This window comes from Coregonus lavaretus, assembly GCF_964263955.1.
Source record: "Coregonus lavaretus genome assembly, chromosome: 31".
Classification (NCBI taxonomy): domain Eukaryota; kingdom Metazoa; phylum Chordata; class Actinopteri; order Salmoniformes; family Salmonidae; genus Coregonus; species Coregonus lavaretus.
Window position 1 is genome coordinate 5,655,737 of NC_140018.1, and position 16,956 is coordinate 5,672,692.

At 45.0% G+C, this 16,956-nt stretch overlaps 1 protein-coding gene across 1 annotated transcript; it reads left to right on the plus strand.

Annotated features, from left to right (window-relative positions):
- Positions 1-4,073: 4,073 nt before the first annotated feature.
- On the plus strand, positions 4,074-8,428 carry LOC311106514 (potassium channel subfamily K member 13-like; the record flags this gene model as incomplete). Its single annotated transcript, XM_084148866.1, has 4 exons — positions 4,074-4,410; positions 5,864-6,429; positions 7,751-7,978; positions 8,273-8,428. The coding sequence occupies 4 exons, from the start codon at positions 4,074-4,076 to the stop codon at positions 8,426-8,428; spliced, it is 1,287 nt and encodes a 428-aa protein (XP_084004992.1).
- Positions 8,429-16,956: the final 8,528 nt, after the last annotated feature.

Sequence of the window (16,956 nt, forward strand, 5' to 3'; positions counted from 1 at the left end):
GAACTCCCGGCAAGCCAGGTGGACCTTGTTCTTCGGTAGATTCAATTTCACACTCACTTATGGAGATCCTTCTGTTCAGCTCTTGGTATCAATGGCAGTCTTTCTTCTGGATATCACCCCCAGACCAACGGCCAGACCGAACGGGCCAACCAAGAGATGGAGACTGCACCTACGCTGCGTGACTTCTGCTAACCCTTCCTCCTGGAGCGCTCAGCTACCCTGGGTTGAATATGCCCACAACACCCTCACCAAGCCTCATCAGGTATGTCACCCTTCGAGTGTGCTCTGGGTTACCTACCCCCCTTGTTCCCCGCCCAAGAGGTTGAGGTTGCGGTTCCCTCTGTCCAGGACCATCTGCGTCGTTGTCACCGTACCTGAAGGAAGGGCTGCCCTTCTTCGTGCCTCAGACAGGACCCAGTCCCAAGACAACCGTCGCCGGGCCTCAGCTCCAGTCTACACCCCGGGTCAAAAGATATGGCTCTCATCGAAGGACCTGCCATTGAAGGAGGCATCGAAGAAACTTTCCCCCTGATTCATTGGTCCATTTGAAATTGACCGTGTCATTAACCCCTCTGCGGTGCGCCTGAAACTCCCAGCCTCTCTCAGGATCCATCCTACCTTCCACTTATCCCTGATTAAACCTGTCTTGTCCAGTAAATACCTTGGTTATTTCATCCCAGTATCCTTGTCTGAGTCTGCTCTTGGGTTCCCCTGTTCCACTCCGCGTAACACCCTGTCTATGGTGCTGACATTCTCAGCCTCAAAGTGTGTGCCAAAGTTACAACCACTTCCACCAGAAATGTTGGGGTTAACTTAAAATCTAAATAGTGGCCTTCTGTAACAGCACAGCCTGGTGGGCATGCTGCAAATCATCCTGTCAAATGTACCCTCAGGGCTAAAAAACTGTCTGAGATCTGAATGGGCGCTGCTCTGTCTGCAAGTATTAGCTGTACATGGTGCTGAAATGCTGTGCCTCAAATCTACACCACAAATGTTATGATTATGTTCACTAACCATCCAAAGCAGGATATAATTTAAAAATAGCCTTTTTTTTCCCATCTGCCTCTGATGTGCATAATGCATTTTAACAGCTTGTTCCACAGTAGTGACATTTGCTCAGATCGTCCCTGGATGTCCCATGTGCAAACATATGAATGTTCAGACCCAGATCTGAAAGGTCAAGTCATATTGATCCATGACAGAAGACGTCACGGTGCCGTTCTCTAATGCTCTGGGGAATGACCGCTGCAGGAGACTGCCCAAATGTTGGAATCATGCTTAGCATTGTTGCCGGCTCCTCAAGTCACATGGTGGCCAGTGTCTTGATCAACTTGATAGTTTAACCAGAATGTTTTCATTCGGTAATTTTTTTAATAAATTACAACTGTGAATTTATTTTTAATACGTAAGTTATGTAATCATTACTGACTTTATCACTTTGTAAATTCACAGTTGTTCATGTTAAGTTGTTTGCAACAGGCTACACTTGGATGTTTTTTATATTAATGTTCTATGAAAGCTGAAGTTTGTACAGTAGCTTCATGTTGATTTTATTTTGCGCTCATACAGTGAGGGAAAAAAGTATTTGATCCCCTGCTGATTTTGTACGTTTGCCCACTGACAAAGAAATGATCTGTCTATAGTTTTAATGGTAGGTTTATTTGAACAGTGAGAGACAGAATAACAACAACAAAATTCAGAAAAACGCATGTCAAAAATGTTATAAATTGATTTGCATTTTAATGAGGGAAATAAGTATTTGACCCCCTCTCAATCAGGAAGATTTCTGGCTCCCAGGTGTCTTTTATACAGGTAACGAGCTGAGATTAGGAGCACACTCTTAAAGGGAGTGCTCCTAATCTCAGCTTGTTACCTGTATAAAAGAGACATGTCCACAGAAGCAATCAATCAATCAGATTCCAAACTCTCCACCATGGCCAAGATCAAAGAGCTCTCCAAGGATGTCAGGGACAAGATTGTAGACCTACACAAGGCTGGAATGGGCTACAAGACCATCGCCAAGCAGCTTGGTGAGAAGGTGACAACAGTTGGTGCGATTGTTCGCAAATGGAAGAAACACAAAATAACTGTCAATCTCCCTCGGCCTGGGGCTCCATGCAAGATCTCACCTCGTGGAGTTGCAATGATCATGAGAGCGGTGAGGATTCAGCCCAGAACTACACGGGAGGATCTTGTCAATGATCTCAAGGCAGCTGGAACCATAGTCACCAAGAAAACAATTGGTAACACACTACGCCGTGAAGGACTGAAATCCTGCAGCGCCCGCAAGGTCCACCTGCTCAAGAAAGCACATATACATGCCCGTCTGAAGTTTGCCAATGAACATCTGAATGATTCAGAGTAGAACTGGGTGAAAGTGTTGTGGTCAAATGAGACCAAAATCGAGCTCTTTGGCATCAACTCAACTCGCCGTGTTTGGAGGAGGAGGAATGCTGCCTATGACCCCAAGAACACCATCCCCACCGTCAAACATGGAGGTGGAAACATTATGCTTTGGGGGTGTTTTTCTGCTAAGGGGACAGGACAACTTCACCACATCAAAGGGAAAATGGATGGGGCCATGTACCGTCAAATCCTGGGTGAGAACCTCCTTCCCTCAGCCAGGGCATTGAAAATGGGTCGTGGATGGGTATTCCAGCATGACAATGACCCAAAACACACGGTCAAGGCAACAAAGGAGTGGCTCAAGAAGAAGCACATTAAGGTCCTGGAGTGGCCTAGCCAGTCTCCAGACCTTAATCCCATAGAAAGTCTGTGGAGGGAGCTGAAGGTTTGAGTTGCCAAACGTCAGCCTCAAAACCTTAATGACTTGGAGAAGATCTGCAAAGAGGAGTGGGACAAAATCCCTCCTGAGATGTGTGCAAACCTGGTGGCCAATTACAAGAAACGTCTGACCTCTGTGATTGCCAACAAGGGTTTTGCCACCAAGTACTAAGTCATGTTTTGCAGAGGGGTCAAATACTTATTTCCCTCATTAAAATGCAAATCAATTTATAACATTTTTGACATGCGTTTTTCTGGATTTTTATGTTGTTATTCTGTCTCTCACTGTTCAAATAAACCTACCATTAAAATTATAGACTGAACATTTCTTTGTCAGTGGGCAAACGTACAAAATCAGCAGGGGATCAAATACTTTTTTCCCTCACTCTATGTAAAGGTCATATAAAAGTCTAAATATTTCCCCTCGCTCCAATCATTTTCCACTTAGTCTCCACCTGAACAGCGAAGGAGGTGGGTGTGGGTTTGTGACTGAGGCTTGTTCAGAGTGTGTAGCCTAGTCGAGGTGGAGATCAGTTAGACAGACGCGCACTGTTGCAGACGGACAGAACATCTTAACGTTGAGTGTAACAGCCTTGGGTTTTCGGTGGGTTTATACAGAGTTCACCGTTCGATGAGAAATTATATTCAGTGTAAGCTACTCGAAAGTCTTCTTCTCAACACTCTGCTAGAGGGGCGTTCTTTTGAGACGGAGCGAGGGTGCGCCTCAAATGCATCGTCATAAACTATTTTGCTATCCACACAGCCACATGTTGGTGCTCTCGAAAAACGACGTGACATTTTATTTTTTCCGTTTGTACACCGCTAAAAGGACCTTTTCAACTGTGCGCATTTTTTTTTAACAACATTTGAACTCTATATCAGGGAGGTTAAAATTAATGTTTTTCTTTTGGACAAGCGCACAAACGTGAAGGATGACGCCATATGTTTATTGTAACAGATAATAACGGACATGGACTTGGATTAATGGTCAAAGAGCCTTGACAACTTTTGATGGGTACTGTTGTGTTAAAAAAAAAATGAATGACCAACATTTCACAGTGATGTGAACAACTGTTGAATCTCCGAGGAAAACTATTATATTTGTCTCTCTGGCTCTCTGCTCTCTATCTCCACAGCCTCCAACTCTATTTCACCCGTTTCTATCCTGAACCTGTTTTTTATTTTCAACGATAAACCTAAAGACGGATGATGAGGAGTGTGTAATTTGTTCCATAATAAAACGATGCGTCGCGTCCCTAACACCTGTTGAACGGTGATTAGCCTAAATAATGGCTTGCCGGAGCTGCTGCTGTTGTGGCTTCGGTCCCTTCAACGAGGATAACGCCAGGTTCCTGATGTTAGCTGTGTTCATAACCTTCTACCTCCTCTGCGGTGCCGCTGTCTTTTCAGCACTGGAACAGCCTATGGAAGCGGAGGCGAAGGAGCGCTGGGCGCAGCGGTTTGAACAGTTCACCCAAAAGTATAACCTGAGCAAGAAAGAGTTGAACAACTTCTTGAGGAACTATGAGGAGGCGAACGTGGCCGGGATCCGCGTGGACACCATCAGACCTAGGTGGGACTTTACCGGTGCGTTCTACTTCGTGGGGACCGTGGTCTCGACCATAGGTGAGATTTGCCGTAGCCTATAGATCCCATCACTATCACATATTATAAATGTCATGTCCAACAGCATGAATCAAAGCTGAAGGCTAGTGATACTACATTATATATATTTACTTGGGACAATATTATATGTCAATTAAAAGTGTACTATTATAAATGTTTTCAGCTCTCCAAAACATGTGGTTCTTAGAAATAATTTAAAAAGGAACAGTAGGCTATTTGCAGGGTTTCCCAACCCTCTCCTTGGGCTCCACCAGAACTTTAAATGTTTTTGTTTTAACCCTAAACTGGCACACCTAATTCAATGAGTCAACTAATCATCAAGTCTTTGACTAATTTTATCAGATGTGCCAGTTTAAGATTAAAACAAAAATGTGAAACATCTAGGGGGGCTGAGGAGAGGGTTGGGAAACCCTGGGCTATTGGACCTGTAGTGTAGACCAGGCAGAAACCAAAATGTGCACCCAGGGGGGCCCCCAGGACCGAGTTTGGAAACCCTTTATAGCTAAGCAACACAGCTAAATGCTTTAATGTCTCTAAATTACTTTATTGCATGTCAACAAAGAAAATACATGGATTTGGACAAACTCAGCTAACGCATTTGTATTCAGTACAGAAATACTAAATACAGCACATTTCTGTTCTGTAATTTCAAATAGAGTAGGATATATAACCATACTGCTTCAAATAGAGTAGGATATATAACCATACTTATTGTACTCTGATAAGGGAATGAAAGGATGTCCTGCACTGTGAATCCATTGATTTTGGGTGAAAGCCGAGAGGCAGCCAGTGAATGGAAGTAAATGGAGAGAGACCTTTTTTACCCCTGAGTGCCCATTGTTAAATGGGGAGTGAAAACTCACAGAGAACAGATAGAGCAGTCAAGGGCTGGACTGGATTGACTGGACTCATCAAAGGATTGATTACGGCTGTGCTCTCTGTACATCAGTCCATAAGAGCTGTGTGTGTAACCCACAAGGAGAGCACAACCTGTAAATGTTTAGAGACAACACAGAAAATATTTAGATGGCGTTAAATGGGTCCCGTTCAATATTTGAGCTGTGTTGCTAAGATGTGACCCTGAATGCAGCTGGTAAAACGCCTTCAGAATGATCAATATGCATGATACTTGTGTTTGGGGACTGTGCCGTGTGAGCGTTGCTCCAACTCATAATGTGCTTTTCCACCTGTCTGTGAAACGCGCTCAGACTGACTGGTTTGGGATTGTGAATAAACAGGATCTTTGAAAATAATGTAACTAAACAACATACTGCATTCATTGTTCAGTATGATTCAGTTTCCTTTGTCACACTTTTGTTTTCTAATGGTAAAGTATCTATCCAATGATGTAATAGCTAATAAATGCAAGCAAAAACATCATTACTAGTTTTGACCAATATTCTTCTCATTCTGTTTTCTTAATAATAACATCTTCTTCCATCTTGTTGTCCAGGGTTTGGGATGACCACGCCAGCGACGATCGGTGGTAAGATCTTCCTCATCTTCTACGGCCTCATCGGCTGTGCCGCCACCATCTTGTTCTTCAACCTCTTCCTGGAGCGCGTCATCACCGTCATCGCCTTCGTCCTCAAGTTCTGCCATGAGCGCCGCCGCCGCCGCAAGGCTGTGCTCCCTCAAAATGGCTGCCGACGCCTCTCTGAGGGCAGCGGTGGAGGCGACGGGGGCGGAAGAGGTGGCAGGGGGGAGTGGCTAGCCGGGTGGAAGCCTTCGGTATACTGTGTGATGCTGATCCTTGGCGCCGCTGCCATCTTGGTTTCCTGCAGCGCCTCAGCAATGTACTCTGCTGTAGAAGGCTGGGGGTACCTAGACTCTCTGTACTTCTGCTTTGTGGCGTTCAGCACCATCGGGTTCGGGGACGTGGTGAGCAGCCAGAGGCTGGCGTACGAGGAGGGGAACATGAACCAGATGGCCTACCGGCTGGGCAACTTCCTCTTTATACTGACAGGCGTCTGCTGTATCTACTCGCTGTTCAACGTCATCTCCATCGTCATCAAACAGGTGGGATTGTTATCGTTATTGTGTGATTGGATGGTTTTTATCGATTCAACCGTTTAATTATGTAGAGTGACTCTAGGCCCTGGTCCAACATCTGGTTGTGCTAGCTTGCCAACTCCGTGGTGCGTTCGTAAATTCACTCTGGCTATCTACTCCGAGTTCAGAGCACTCTCATCTGAGTGTGCCAGAGCGCAGAATAAGTGCTGAATTTGCAAACGCGCAACACCCGCTGAATATGACCGGTGTCAATAAACGTCTGCAAAAAAACGTAATTCAGTTGTTGCCAGCAGCACAGTTTGAGTCACCAATGCTCTAGACAACATGAAAACAGCCCAATCAGCTCTGCTAGAGCGAGTAAAATGGTCAGAGTGAGGTGTTCTCTCAAGCTAGCCAATTTACGAACACACCCATATTGTCACGCCAACTGTTTGTCATGATGATTCCATACAGACTTGGCAGGAGAGCAGAAACAGACTGGCACCCAGGTTAAAATTGTGCTTAGAAATATACTGAATGAAAATATAAACGTAACATGCAACAATTTCAACAATTTTACTGAGTTACAGTTCATATAAGGAAATCAGTCAATTGAAATAAATAAATTAGGCACAAATCTATGGACTTCACATGACTGGGCAGGTGCACAGCCATGGGTGGGCCTGGGAGGGCATTGGCCCACCCACAGGGAAGCCAGGCCCAGCCAATCAGAATTCGTTTTTTCCCCACAAAAGGGCTTTATTACAGACAGAAATACTCCTCTGCACCCCCCCCCCCAGACGATCCTGCAGGTGAAGAAGCCAGATGTGGAGGTCCTGGGCTGTCATGGTTACACGTGGTATGCGGTTGTGAGGCCAATTGGACATAATGCCAAATTCTCTAAAACGACATGGTAGATAAATTAACATTAAATTATCTGGCAACAGCTCTGGTGGACATTCTTGCAGTCAGCATGCCAATTGCATGCTCCCTCAACTTGAGACATTTGTGGCATTGTGTAGTTTGACAATACAGCACATTTTAGGGTGGCCATTTATTATCCCCAGCACAAGATGCACCTGTGTAATGATCATGCTGTTTAATCAGCTTCTTGATATGTCACACCTGTCAGGTGGATGGATTATCTTGGCCAAGGAGAAATGCTCATTAACAAGGATGTAAACAAATCTGTGCACAACAATTGAGAGAAATAAGCTTTTTGTGCATATGGAACATTTCTGGGATCTTTTATTTCAACTCATAAAACATGAGACAAGCACTTTACATGTTGAGTTTATATTTTATTTTTGTTCAGTATGTATTACTATTATTATTAATCTCATTCTAGGTGCTGAACTGGCTGTTGAGGAGGATGGAGGCACCATGTCACTGCCCGGGGAGGGGGGGCCACCACCCCCAGCAGAGACACCCCCGCAGGAACGTGGTAGTGCCCGGACACCTGAGGGCGCAGCGGGATCTGTCCATCGAGACAGACGTGGTGAATGAGAGCGAGGCAGATGGGCGGAGGATGTCTGGAGAGATGATCTCGATGAGAGACTTCCTGGCTGCTAATAAGGTGGAGGAAAGATGGAGGACATGATCGCTCAATGTATACTGCTCCCAGATAAGACCTGGGTCAAATGCATATGTCAAATACTTCCAAATACTTAGGGCTCCAGATCCTGGAGCATTTCGTACTGTGAACCACACTATAAAGCATATGTGGAACACAAACTATTCCTGGTCCTTGCCCAGGTGGTCAGCTTTTCTGCTATATCAATGGCTTTCTTTTTACTGCTATATTTTGTGTCTGGCACTTGTTTGACGAAGGCCATTGAGAGTAGTTCTCCTCTCTCTCTCCATTTCTCAGGTGAACCTGGCCATCATGCAGAAGCAGCTGTCAGAGATGGCTAATGGTCAACCTCGCCAATCTGGATCCAACTCCCGCCACAACGGCTTTTCTGGAGGGGTGGGTGCCCTGGGCATCATGAACAACCGCCTGGCAGAGACCAGCATGGACAGATAAACCTGGCAGACCATCAGGGTGGACATATAGGCCAGACTGATAAACTGGCCAGAGAGACAGTCACCAGAAATAGGCTGGCCAGAGAGAGACCATCCTTGAAAAATACATTGCTCTCAATGAAACACAGTTGAATAAATATAGGAATAAAACAATATGCCAGCCCAACTCTATCCCAGGAAATAATTGACCCCATTGGACTACAGCCTGATCAGCTCTCATCAAGTCAGATTATATATCACATTCATCCCTGCACACTCAGTCAAGCAGCGAAGGGGGGGGGGGGGGTATTTGGCATGGGACTTATAGAAGAGCTGAGGGAGTGAATGAAAGACGAGTGCATTGTTTCATAACTAGAGACAATGAGATACAGTACATCTGCTCTAATCCATCCAGGAGAATAATTGACCTGAAGTACTAACATCTATGGAGACGAGGTCCCATTAGATACATACACTACATGGCCAAAAGTAAGTGGACACCCTTTCAAATTAGTGGATTTGGCTATTTCAGCCACACCCGTTGCTGACAGGTGTATAAAATCAAGCACACAGCCATGCAACCTCCATAGACAAACACTGGCTGTAGAATGGCCCGTACTGAAGAACTCAGTGACTGTCAACGTGGCACTGTCATAGGATGCCACCTTTCCAACAAGTCAGTTCGTCAACTTTCTGCCCTGCTAGAGCTGCCCCGGTCAACTGTAAGTGCTGTGATTTTGAAGTGGAAACGTCTAGGAGCAACAACAGCTCAGCCGTGAAGTGGTAGGCCACACAAGCTCACAGAACGGGACCGCCGAGTGCTGAAACACGTAATGCGTAAAAATCGTCTGTCCTCGGTTGCAACACTCACTACCGAGTTCCAAACTGCCTCTGGAAGCAACGTCAGCACAAGAACTGTCCATCGGGAGCTTCATGAAATAGGTTTCCATGGCCGAGCAGCCGCACACAAGCCTAAGATCACAATGCCAAACATTGGCTGGAGTGGTGTTAAGCTCGCCGCCATTGAACTCTGGAGCAGTGGAAACGCGTTCTCTGGAGTGATGAATCACGCTTCACAATCTGGCAGTCTGACAGACGTATCTGGGTTTGGCGGATGCCAGGAGAACGCTACCTGCCTGAATGCATAGTGCCAACTGTAAAGTTTGGTGGAGGAGGAATAATGGTCTGGGGCTGTTTTTCATGGTTCGGGCTAGGCCCCTTAGTGCCAGTGAAGGGAAACCTTAATGCTACAGCATACAATGACATTCTAGACGATTCTGTCCTTCCACCTGTGGCAACAGTTTGGGAAAGGCCCTTTCCTGTTTCAGCATGACAATGCCCCCGTGCACAAAGTGAGGTCTATACAGAAATGGTTTGTCGAGATTGGTGTGGAAGAACTTGACTGTCCTGCACAGAGCCCTGACCTCAACCCCATCGAACACCTTTGGGATGAATTGGAACGCCGACTGCGAGCCAGGCCTAATCGCCCAGCATCAGTGCCCGACCACACTAATGCTCTTGTTGCTGAATGGAAGCAAGTCCCCGCAGCAATGTTCCAACATCTAGTGAAAAGCCTTCCGAGAACAGTGGAGGCTGTTATAGCAGCAAAGCGGGGACCAACTCCATATTAATGCCCATGATTTTTTTATGAGATGTTTGATGAACAGGTGACCACATACTTTTGGCCATGTAGTCTACCTCTGTCTGCCTCCACTCCTCTCCGTCTCAAAGATGTAAAGACATGAATGATGCATGCTGGGTTATCAGCCGGGGTGTGTGTGTGTGTTTGTGACACAATCATCCACATCTGGATCAGGACCAACTGTCGCTACTGCTGGAATCTGGTGGTTACGGTTATTGAGGCAGTTTCCATGGTGATACCACATAATACAGAAAGCTACCCAAAGACCTTGTAGCTGAGGGGTTTTTAAGACCTTGTAGCTGAGGGGGTTTTAAAGACCTTGTAGCTGAGGGGGTTTTAAGACCTTGTAGCTGAGGGGGTTTTAAAGACCTTGTAGCTGAGGGGGTTTTAAAGACCTTGTAGCTGAGGGGGTTTTAAAGACCTTGTAGCTGAGGGGGTTTTAAACCACCCTATAGTATTCTTTATACAGTTTCACCAGCGGATAACAACTAGTTCATCATTGCGACCACAAACACCCTATACTTTCACCCTGACCCAGCAGACGTACTGCTCGCCTGCATTTCAGAGAAAAGACTTGGGGAAAATAGCCTCAGCAGAAAAGACTATGATTGTCTAGTATGTTTCTGTCTGAATAGACAGAAGCTGCAGACTTGTTATGTTCATTAGCCATAATGGGTTTTCTCTGGCACTGCTCTCTCTCACTTATGTTTTAGACACATTCTGCAATGGACAAAAACACCCAGGCAGCACCATTACGAACCAATGGAGCCCTATCTATTCTTACCAAAATACAAAACGTAATATTATATTCTTTAGAGCAGTGTTTCCAAACTCCCCCAACACCACACTCTTTTTCTATGTTTTTTTTTTTTGTAGCCCCTGAAAAGCACACCTGATTCAACTTGTCAACTAATCATCAAGCCCTCAATGAGTTGAATCAGGGGTGGTCGCATGTAGCCACTAGCCAGGTACTCAGTTGAGATGTAACATGGGACAGAGACGGAGAAAACATGGAGAAGTCAAAGATAGCCCACTTTACAAGTCTGGCTAAGGAACGGAAGTTGGGTTTTGGAAAAACGCCATCAGTGCGTGCTCTGCAAGCAATGGAGCGGATGAAGGTGCGGCAACAGTGTGGTAAACGGATAGACGTGGTTATGGACAGCAAGGAAGAAGAAGAGCCGAGTGTAGTGGGAAGATGTGTGTTGAGGAAGAATGGCGTCAGCCATGATAAAGGAGAATCTGGACCAGTAGGAGTGTAGTTGAATCAGGTAGCCTGTAGTGGAAAGTAATAAAGGGAAATATATATATATATATTTTTCAAGGATATGTATGTATGTATGTATATATGTATGTACGCATGTCAAAAATGTTATAAATTGATTTGCATTTTAATGAGGGAAATAAGTATTTGACCCCCTCTCAATCAGAAAGATTTCTGGCTCCCAGGTGTCTTTTATACAGGTAACGAGCTGAGATTAGGAGCACACTCTTAAAGGGAGTGCTCCTAATCTCAGCTTGTTACCTGTATAAAAGACACCTGTCCACAAAAGCAATCAATCAATCAGATTCCAAACTCTCCACCATGGCCAAGAACAAAGAGCTCTCCAAGGATGTCAGGGACAAGATTGTAGACCTACACAAGGCTGGAATGGGCTACAAGACCATCGCCAAGCAGCTTGGTGAGAAGGTGACAACAGTTGGTGCGATTATTCGCAAATGGAAGAAACACAAAAGAACTGTAAATCTCCCTTGGCCTGGGGCTCCATGCAAGATCTCACCTCGTGGAGTTGCAATGATCATGAGAAAGGTGAGGAATCAGCCCAGATCTACACGGGAGGATCTTGTCAATGATCTCAAGGCAGCTGGGACCATAGTCACCAAGAAAACAATTGGTAACACACTACACCGTGATGGACTGAAATCCTGCAGCACCCGCAAGGTCCCCCTGCTCAAGAAAGCACATATACATGCCCGTCTGAAGTTTGCCAATGAACATCTGAATGATTCAAAGGAGAACTGGGTGAAAGTGTTGTGGTCAAATGAGACCAAAATCGAGCTCTTTGGCATCAACTCAACTCGCCGTGTTTGGAGGAGGGGGAATGCTGCCTATGACCCCAAGAACACCATCCCCACCGTCAAACATGGAGGTGGAAACATTATGCTTTGGGGTGTTTTTCTGCTAAGGGACAGGACAACTTCACCGCATCAAAAGGACGATGGACGGGGCCATGTACCGTCAAATCTTGGGTGAGAACCTCCTTCCCTCAGCCAGGGCATTGAAAATGGGTCGTGGATGGGTATTCCAGCATGACAATGTCCCAAAACACACAGCCAAGGCAACAAAGGAGTGGCTCAAGAAGAAGCACATTAAGGTCCTGGAGTGGCCTAGCCAGTCTCCAGACCTTAATCCCATAGAAAATCTGTGGAGGGAGCTGAAGGTTCGAGTTGCCAAACGTCAGCCTCAAAACCTTAATGACTTGGAGAAGATCTGCAAAGAGGAGTGGGACAAAATCCCTCCTGAGATGTGTGCAACCTGATGGCCAATTACAAGAAACGTCTGACCTCTGTGATTGCCAACAAGGGTTTTGCCACCAAGTACTAAGTCATGTTTTGCAGAGGGGTCAAATACTTATTTCCCTCATTAAAATGCAAATCAATTTATAACATTTTTGACATGCGTTTTTCTGGATTTTTTTTGTTGTTATTCTGTCTCTCACTGTTCAAATAAACCTGCCATTAAAATTATAGACTGATCATTTCTTTGTCAGTGGGCAAACTTACAAAATCAGCAGGGGATCAAATACTTTTTTCCCTCACTGTATGTATATATGTATATGTGTGTATATGTGTATATATGTATATATATATATATATATATATATATATATATATATATATATATATATATATATATATGCGATAGAAAATAAAGAAAAAAAACATATTGGAAGTGATGCAGACAATTACAGTGGGGGAAAAAAGTATTTAGTCAGCAACCAATTGTGCAAGTTCTCCCACTTAAAAAGATGAGAGGCCTGTAATTTTCATCATAGGGACACGTCAACTATGACAGACAAAATGAGAAAAAAAAATCCAGAAAATCACATTGTAGGATTTTTAATGCATTTATTTGCAAATTATGGTGGAAAATAAGTATTTGGTCAATAACAAAAGTTTCTCAATACTTTGTTATATACCCTTTGTTGGCAATATAATAATAATAATATGCCATTTAGCAGACGCTTTTATCCAAAGCGACTTACAGTCATGCGTGCATACATATTTTTTTTTTGTGTATGGGTGGTCCCGGGGATCGAACCCACTACCTTGGCGTTACAAGCGCCGTGCTCTACCAGCTGAGCTACAGAGGACCACAGGCAATGACACAGGTCAAACGTTTTCTGTAAGTCTTCACAAGGTTTTCACACACTGTTGCTGGTATTTTGGCCCATTCCTCCATGCAGATCTCCTCTAGAGCAGTGATGTTTTGGGGCTGTCTCTGGGAATCACAGACTTTCAACTCCCTCCAAAGATTTTCTATGGGGTTGAGATCTGGAGACTGGCTAGGCCACTCCAGGACCTTGAAATGCTTCTTACGAAGCCACTCCTTCGTTGCCCGGGCGGTGTGTTTGGGATCATTGTCATGCTGAAAGACCCAGCCACGTTTCATCTTCAATGCCCTTGCTGATGGAAGGAGGTTTTCACTCAAAATCTCACGATACATGGCCCCATTCATTCTTTCCTTTACACGGATCAGTCGTCCTGGTCCCTTTGCAGAAAAACAGCCCCAAAGCATGATGTTTCCACCCCCATGCTTCACAGTAGGTATGGTGTTCTTTGGATGCAACTCAGCATTCTTTGTCCTCCAAACACGACGAGTTGAGTTTTTACCAAAAAGTTCTATTTTGGTTTCATCTGACCATATGACATTCTCCCAATCCTCTTCTGGATCATCCAAATGCACTCTAGCAAACTTCAGACGGGCCTGGACATGTACTGGCTTAAGCAGGGGGACACGTCTGGCACTGCAGGATTTGAGTCCCTGGCGGCGTAGTGTGTTACTGATGGTAGGCTTTGTTACTTTGGTCCCAGCTCTCTGCAGGTCATTCACTAGGTCCCCCCGTGTGGTTCTGGGATTTTTGCTCACCGTTCTTGTGATCATTTTGACCCCACGGGGTGAGATCTTGCGTGGAGCCCCAGATCGAGGGAGATTATCAGTGGTCTTGTATGTCTTCCATTTCCTAATAATTGCTCCCACAGTTGATTTCTTCAAACCAAGCTGCTTACCTATTGCAGATTCAGTCTTCCCAGCCTGGTGCAGGTCTACAATTTTGTTTCTGGTGTCCTTTGACAGCTCTTTGGTCTTGGCCATAGTGGAGTTTGGAGTGTGACTGTTTGAGGTTGTGGACAGGTGTCTTTTATACTGATAACAAGTTCAAACAGGTGCCATTAATACAGGTAACGAGTGGAGGACAGAGGAGCCTCTTAAAGAAGAAGTTACAGGTCTGTGAGAGCCAGAAATCTTGCTTGTTTGTAGGTGACCAAATACTTATTTTCCACCATAATTTGCAAATAAATTCATAAAAAATCCTACAATGTGATTTTCTGGATTTTTTTTTCTAAATTTGTCTGCAATAGTAGACGTGTACCTATGATGAAAATTACAGGCCTCTCTCATCTTTTTAAGTGGGAGAACTTGCACAATTGGTGGCTGACTAAATACTTTTTTCCCCCACTGTACATTGATGAAAGTTACAATCTATCTGCAATATTAAAGCTGATCTACACCCAAAAAAAAAAAAAAACCTGTAGTAGACTTGTGATATTCATTTGTGTTTCTTCTGACCAGAGGGTGAAGGCGCTCCGTGTCACATAACTTGGGTCAAGATCTGTTTCTTGCTTTGCTCTTAGGAATAGGGCACCATTGAAAGGGGTGATTTCTGGGGTAGCGTTAAGTGTGGAGGTGGAGCAATTGAAGTTGAAAATTCCTGGTGTTTGTGATGCCTGCCGTTTGGTGCAACGCAGACCCGGTGGGGAGCGTGGTGAGACAGAGTCATTGTCAGTCCTTTTGAGTTTTGAGTCAGAGTCTCTACCCAACAAAGTCATGTTAGGATATATCAGTTATCCTGCTAGAGCTTGTGTGCAGAATCCACTGCGCTGTTTCAGGTGCAACGTTTATGGTCATGTTGCAGTAGTGTGTAGGAGGGAGATTCCAAGATGTGGGAAGTGTGCAGGAGGGCGTGGGATAGAGGACTGTGCAGTTTTGGTGGATAAAGTTGTGTGTGTTAACTGTAGGGGTGCTCATGTTGCCGGGGATCGGAAGTGTCCGGTGCGAGAGAGGCAGGTTGAGGTGGCCAGAGTCAGAGTAGTGCAGAAGGTGTCGTATGTTGAGGCAGTGAAGAAAGTAGAGGAGGATGGGTCAAGGGTGAGGGATTCTTATAGCAATGGTTATCAACTGTACCACAGACATGGAAAGTAAATCACAGAAAATAGATGTTCTGGTGGTAGCTGCTGGGAAGTATTTGGGTATACGAGATTTGACAGGAGAGTTACAGGGTGTGTTGAGTGGTGGTGTCCCGTCCTCCCAGGCGGTTGGCATGGTGCAGGAGCAGATAGGGTCAAAGTAGTGGAATGGGGTAGTGGGTTTTTAATGAGTGTAGGTGGCAACTGCAGAGAAGTACTTGGGTGTATGAGATTTTACTGCAAATGAGCTAAAGGGGTGGTGATTTATATTTGTATGAATGGTGGTATATAGGTGTAGGGTTAGTTGGTTGTGAAATTTCTTTTTTCTTCTATTTTTTTAATGATTTATTTAGGAACAGGAATAATGAAGATAATTTAATGTAGGTAGGCCGTGACTGGCCTCACACGTTAGTACATTGGATGGCGGTGTATGCACCTGTTAAATTGGATGCGATCCGCCAATCCCAAAGAAGAAGAATTTAATCAGGTGAGTTTTTCTGGGGCTACAACAAAAATGTGTGCTGTTGGGCGTGGTCGAGGAGTTGGGGACACTGCTTTAGAGATACCATTTTAGAGTGTATTACAAAGACTGTGATCATAATGTAGCAGCATACAGACTAACAATGAAAAATCACTTTTTTGTCCACATCTATCCGGGCCTGGTCCGGCATGTTCATAATAATGCTGTGAAAATGAAACAAGTCACTCTAGGTTATTTCAAGTGCTTTTAGCTGATTCTTTCATTGACAGAGGTGTTATGTTCTCTCATTCTTTTCTGAAACTGGAACGAGAGAACAAGAGAGACAAATGAGAAAGAGAGAGACGAATGAGAAAAGAGAGAGATAGACCTAGACATATCTGTGAAAAGAAGGGCTGGTTGGGTGAAAGAGAAAAGGGAGAGATAGAGAAAGAACGATCTGTGAAAAGGAGAGCCAGTTGGGTGAAAGAAAGCAGTGACGAGCAGAGAGAGAGCAGCAGAACTGTTCAGATCAGAGTTTACATGATTCATTTGGTTGGAGCAGGGGCGACATACGCCTCTTCACTCGCTTTGTGAACACACCGGAAAAGATGCTCAAATAACAGGGTGCTGGTGAGACAGAATCCCCCAGATTCCCTGGCTGTTACGTCACTGTGAGCGTTACTGCTGAGACTCCTCCAGATTCCCTGGCTGTTACGTCACAGTGAGCGTTTCTGCTGAGACTCCTCCAGATTTCCTTGCTGTTACGTCACTGTGAGCGTTTCTGCTGAGACTCCTCCAGATTCCCTGGCTGTTACGTCACTGTGAGCGTTTCTGCTGAGGCTCCTCCAGATTCCCTGGCTGTTATGTCACTGTGAGCGTTACTGCTGAGACTCCTCCAGATTCCCTGGCTGTTACGTCACCGTGAGCGTTTCTGCTGAGACTCCTCCAGATTCCCTGGCTGTTACGTCACAGTGAGCGTTACTGC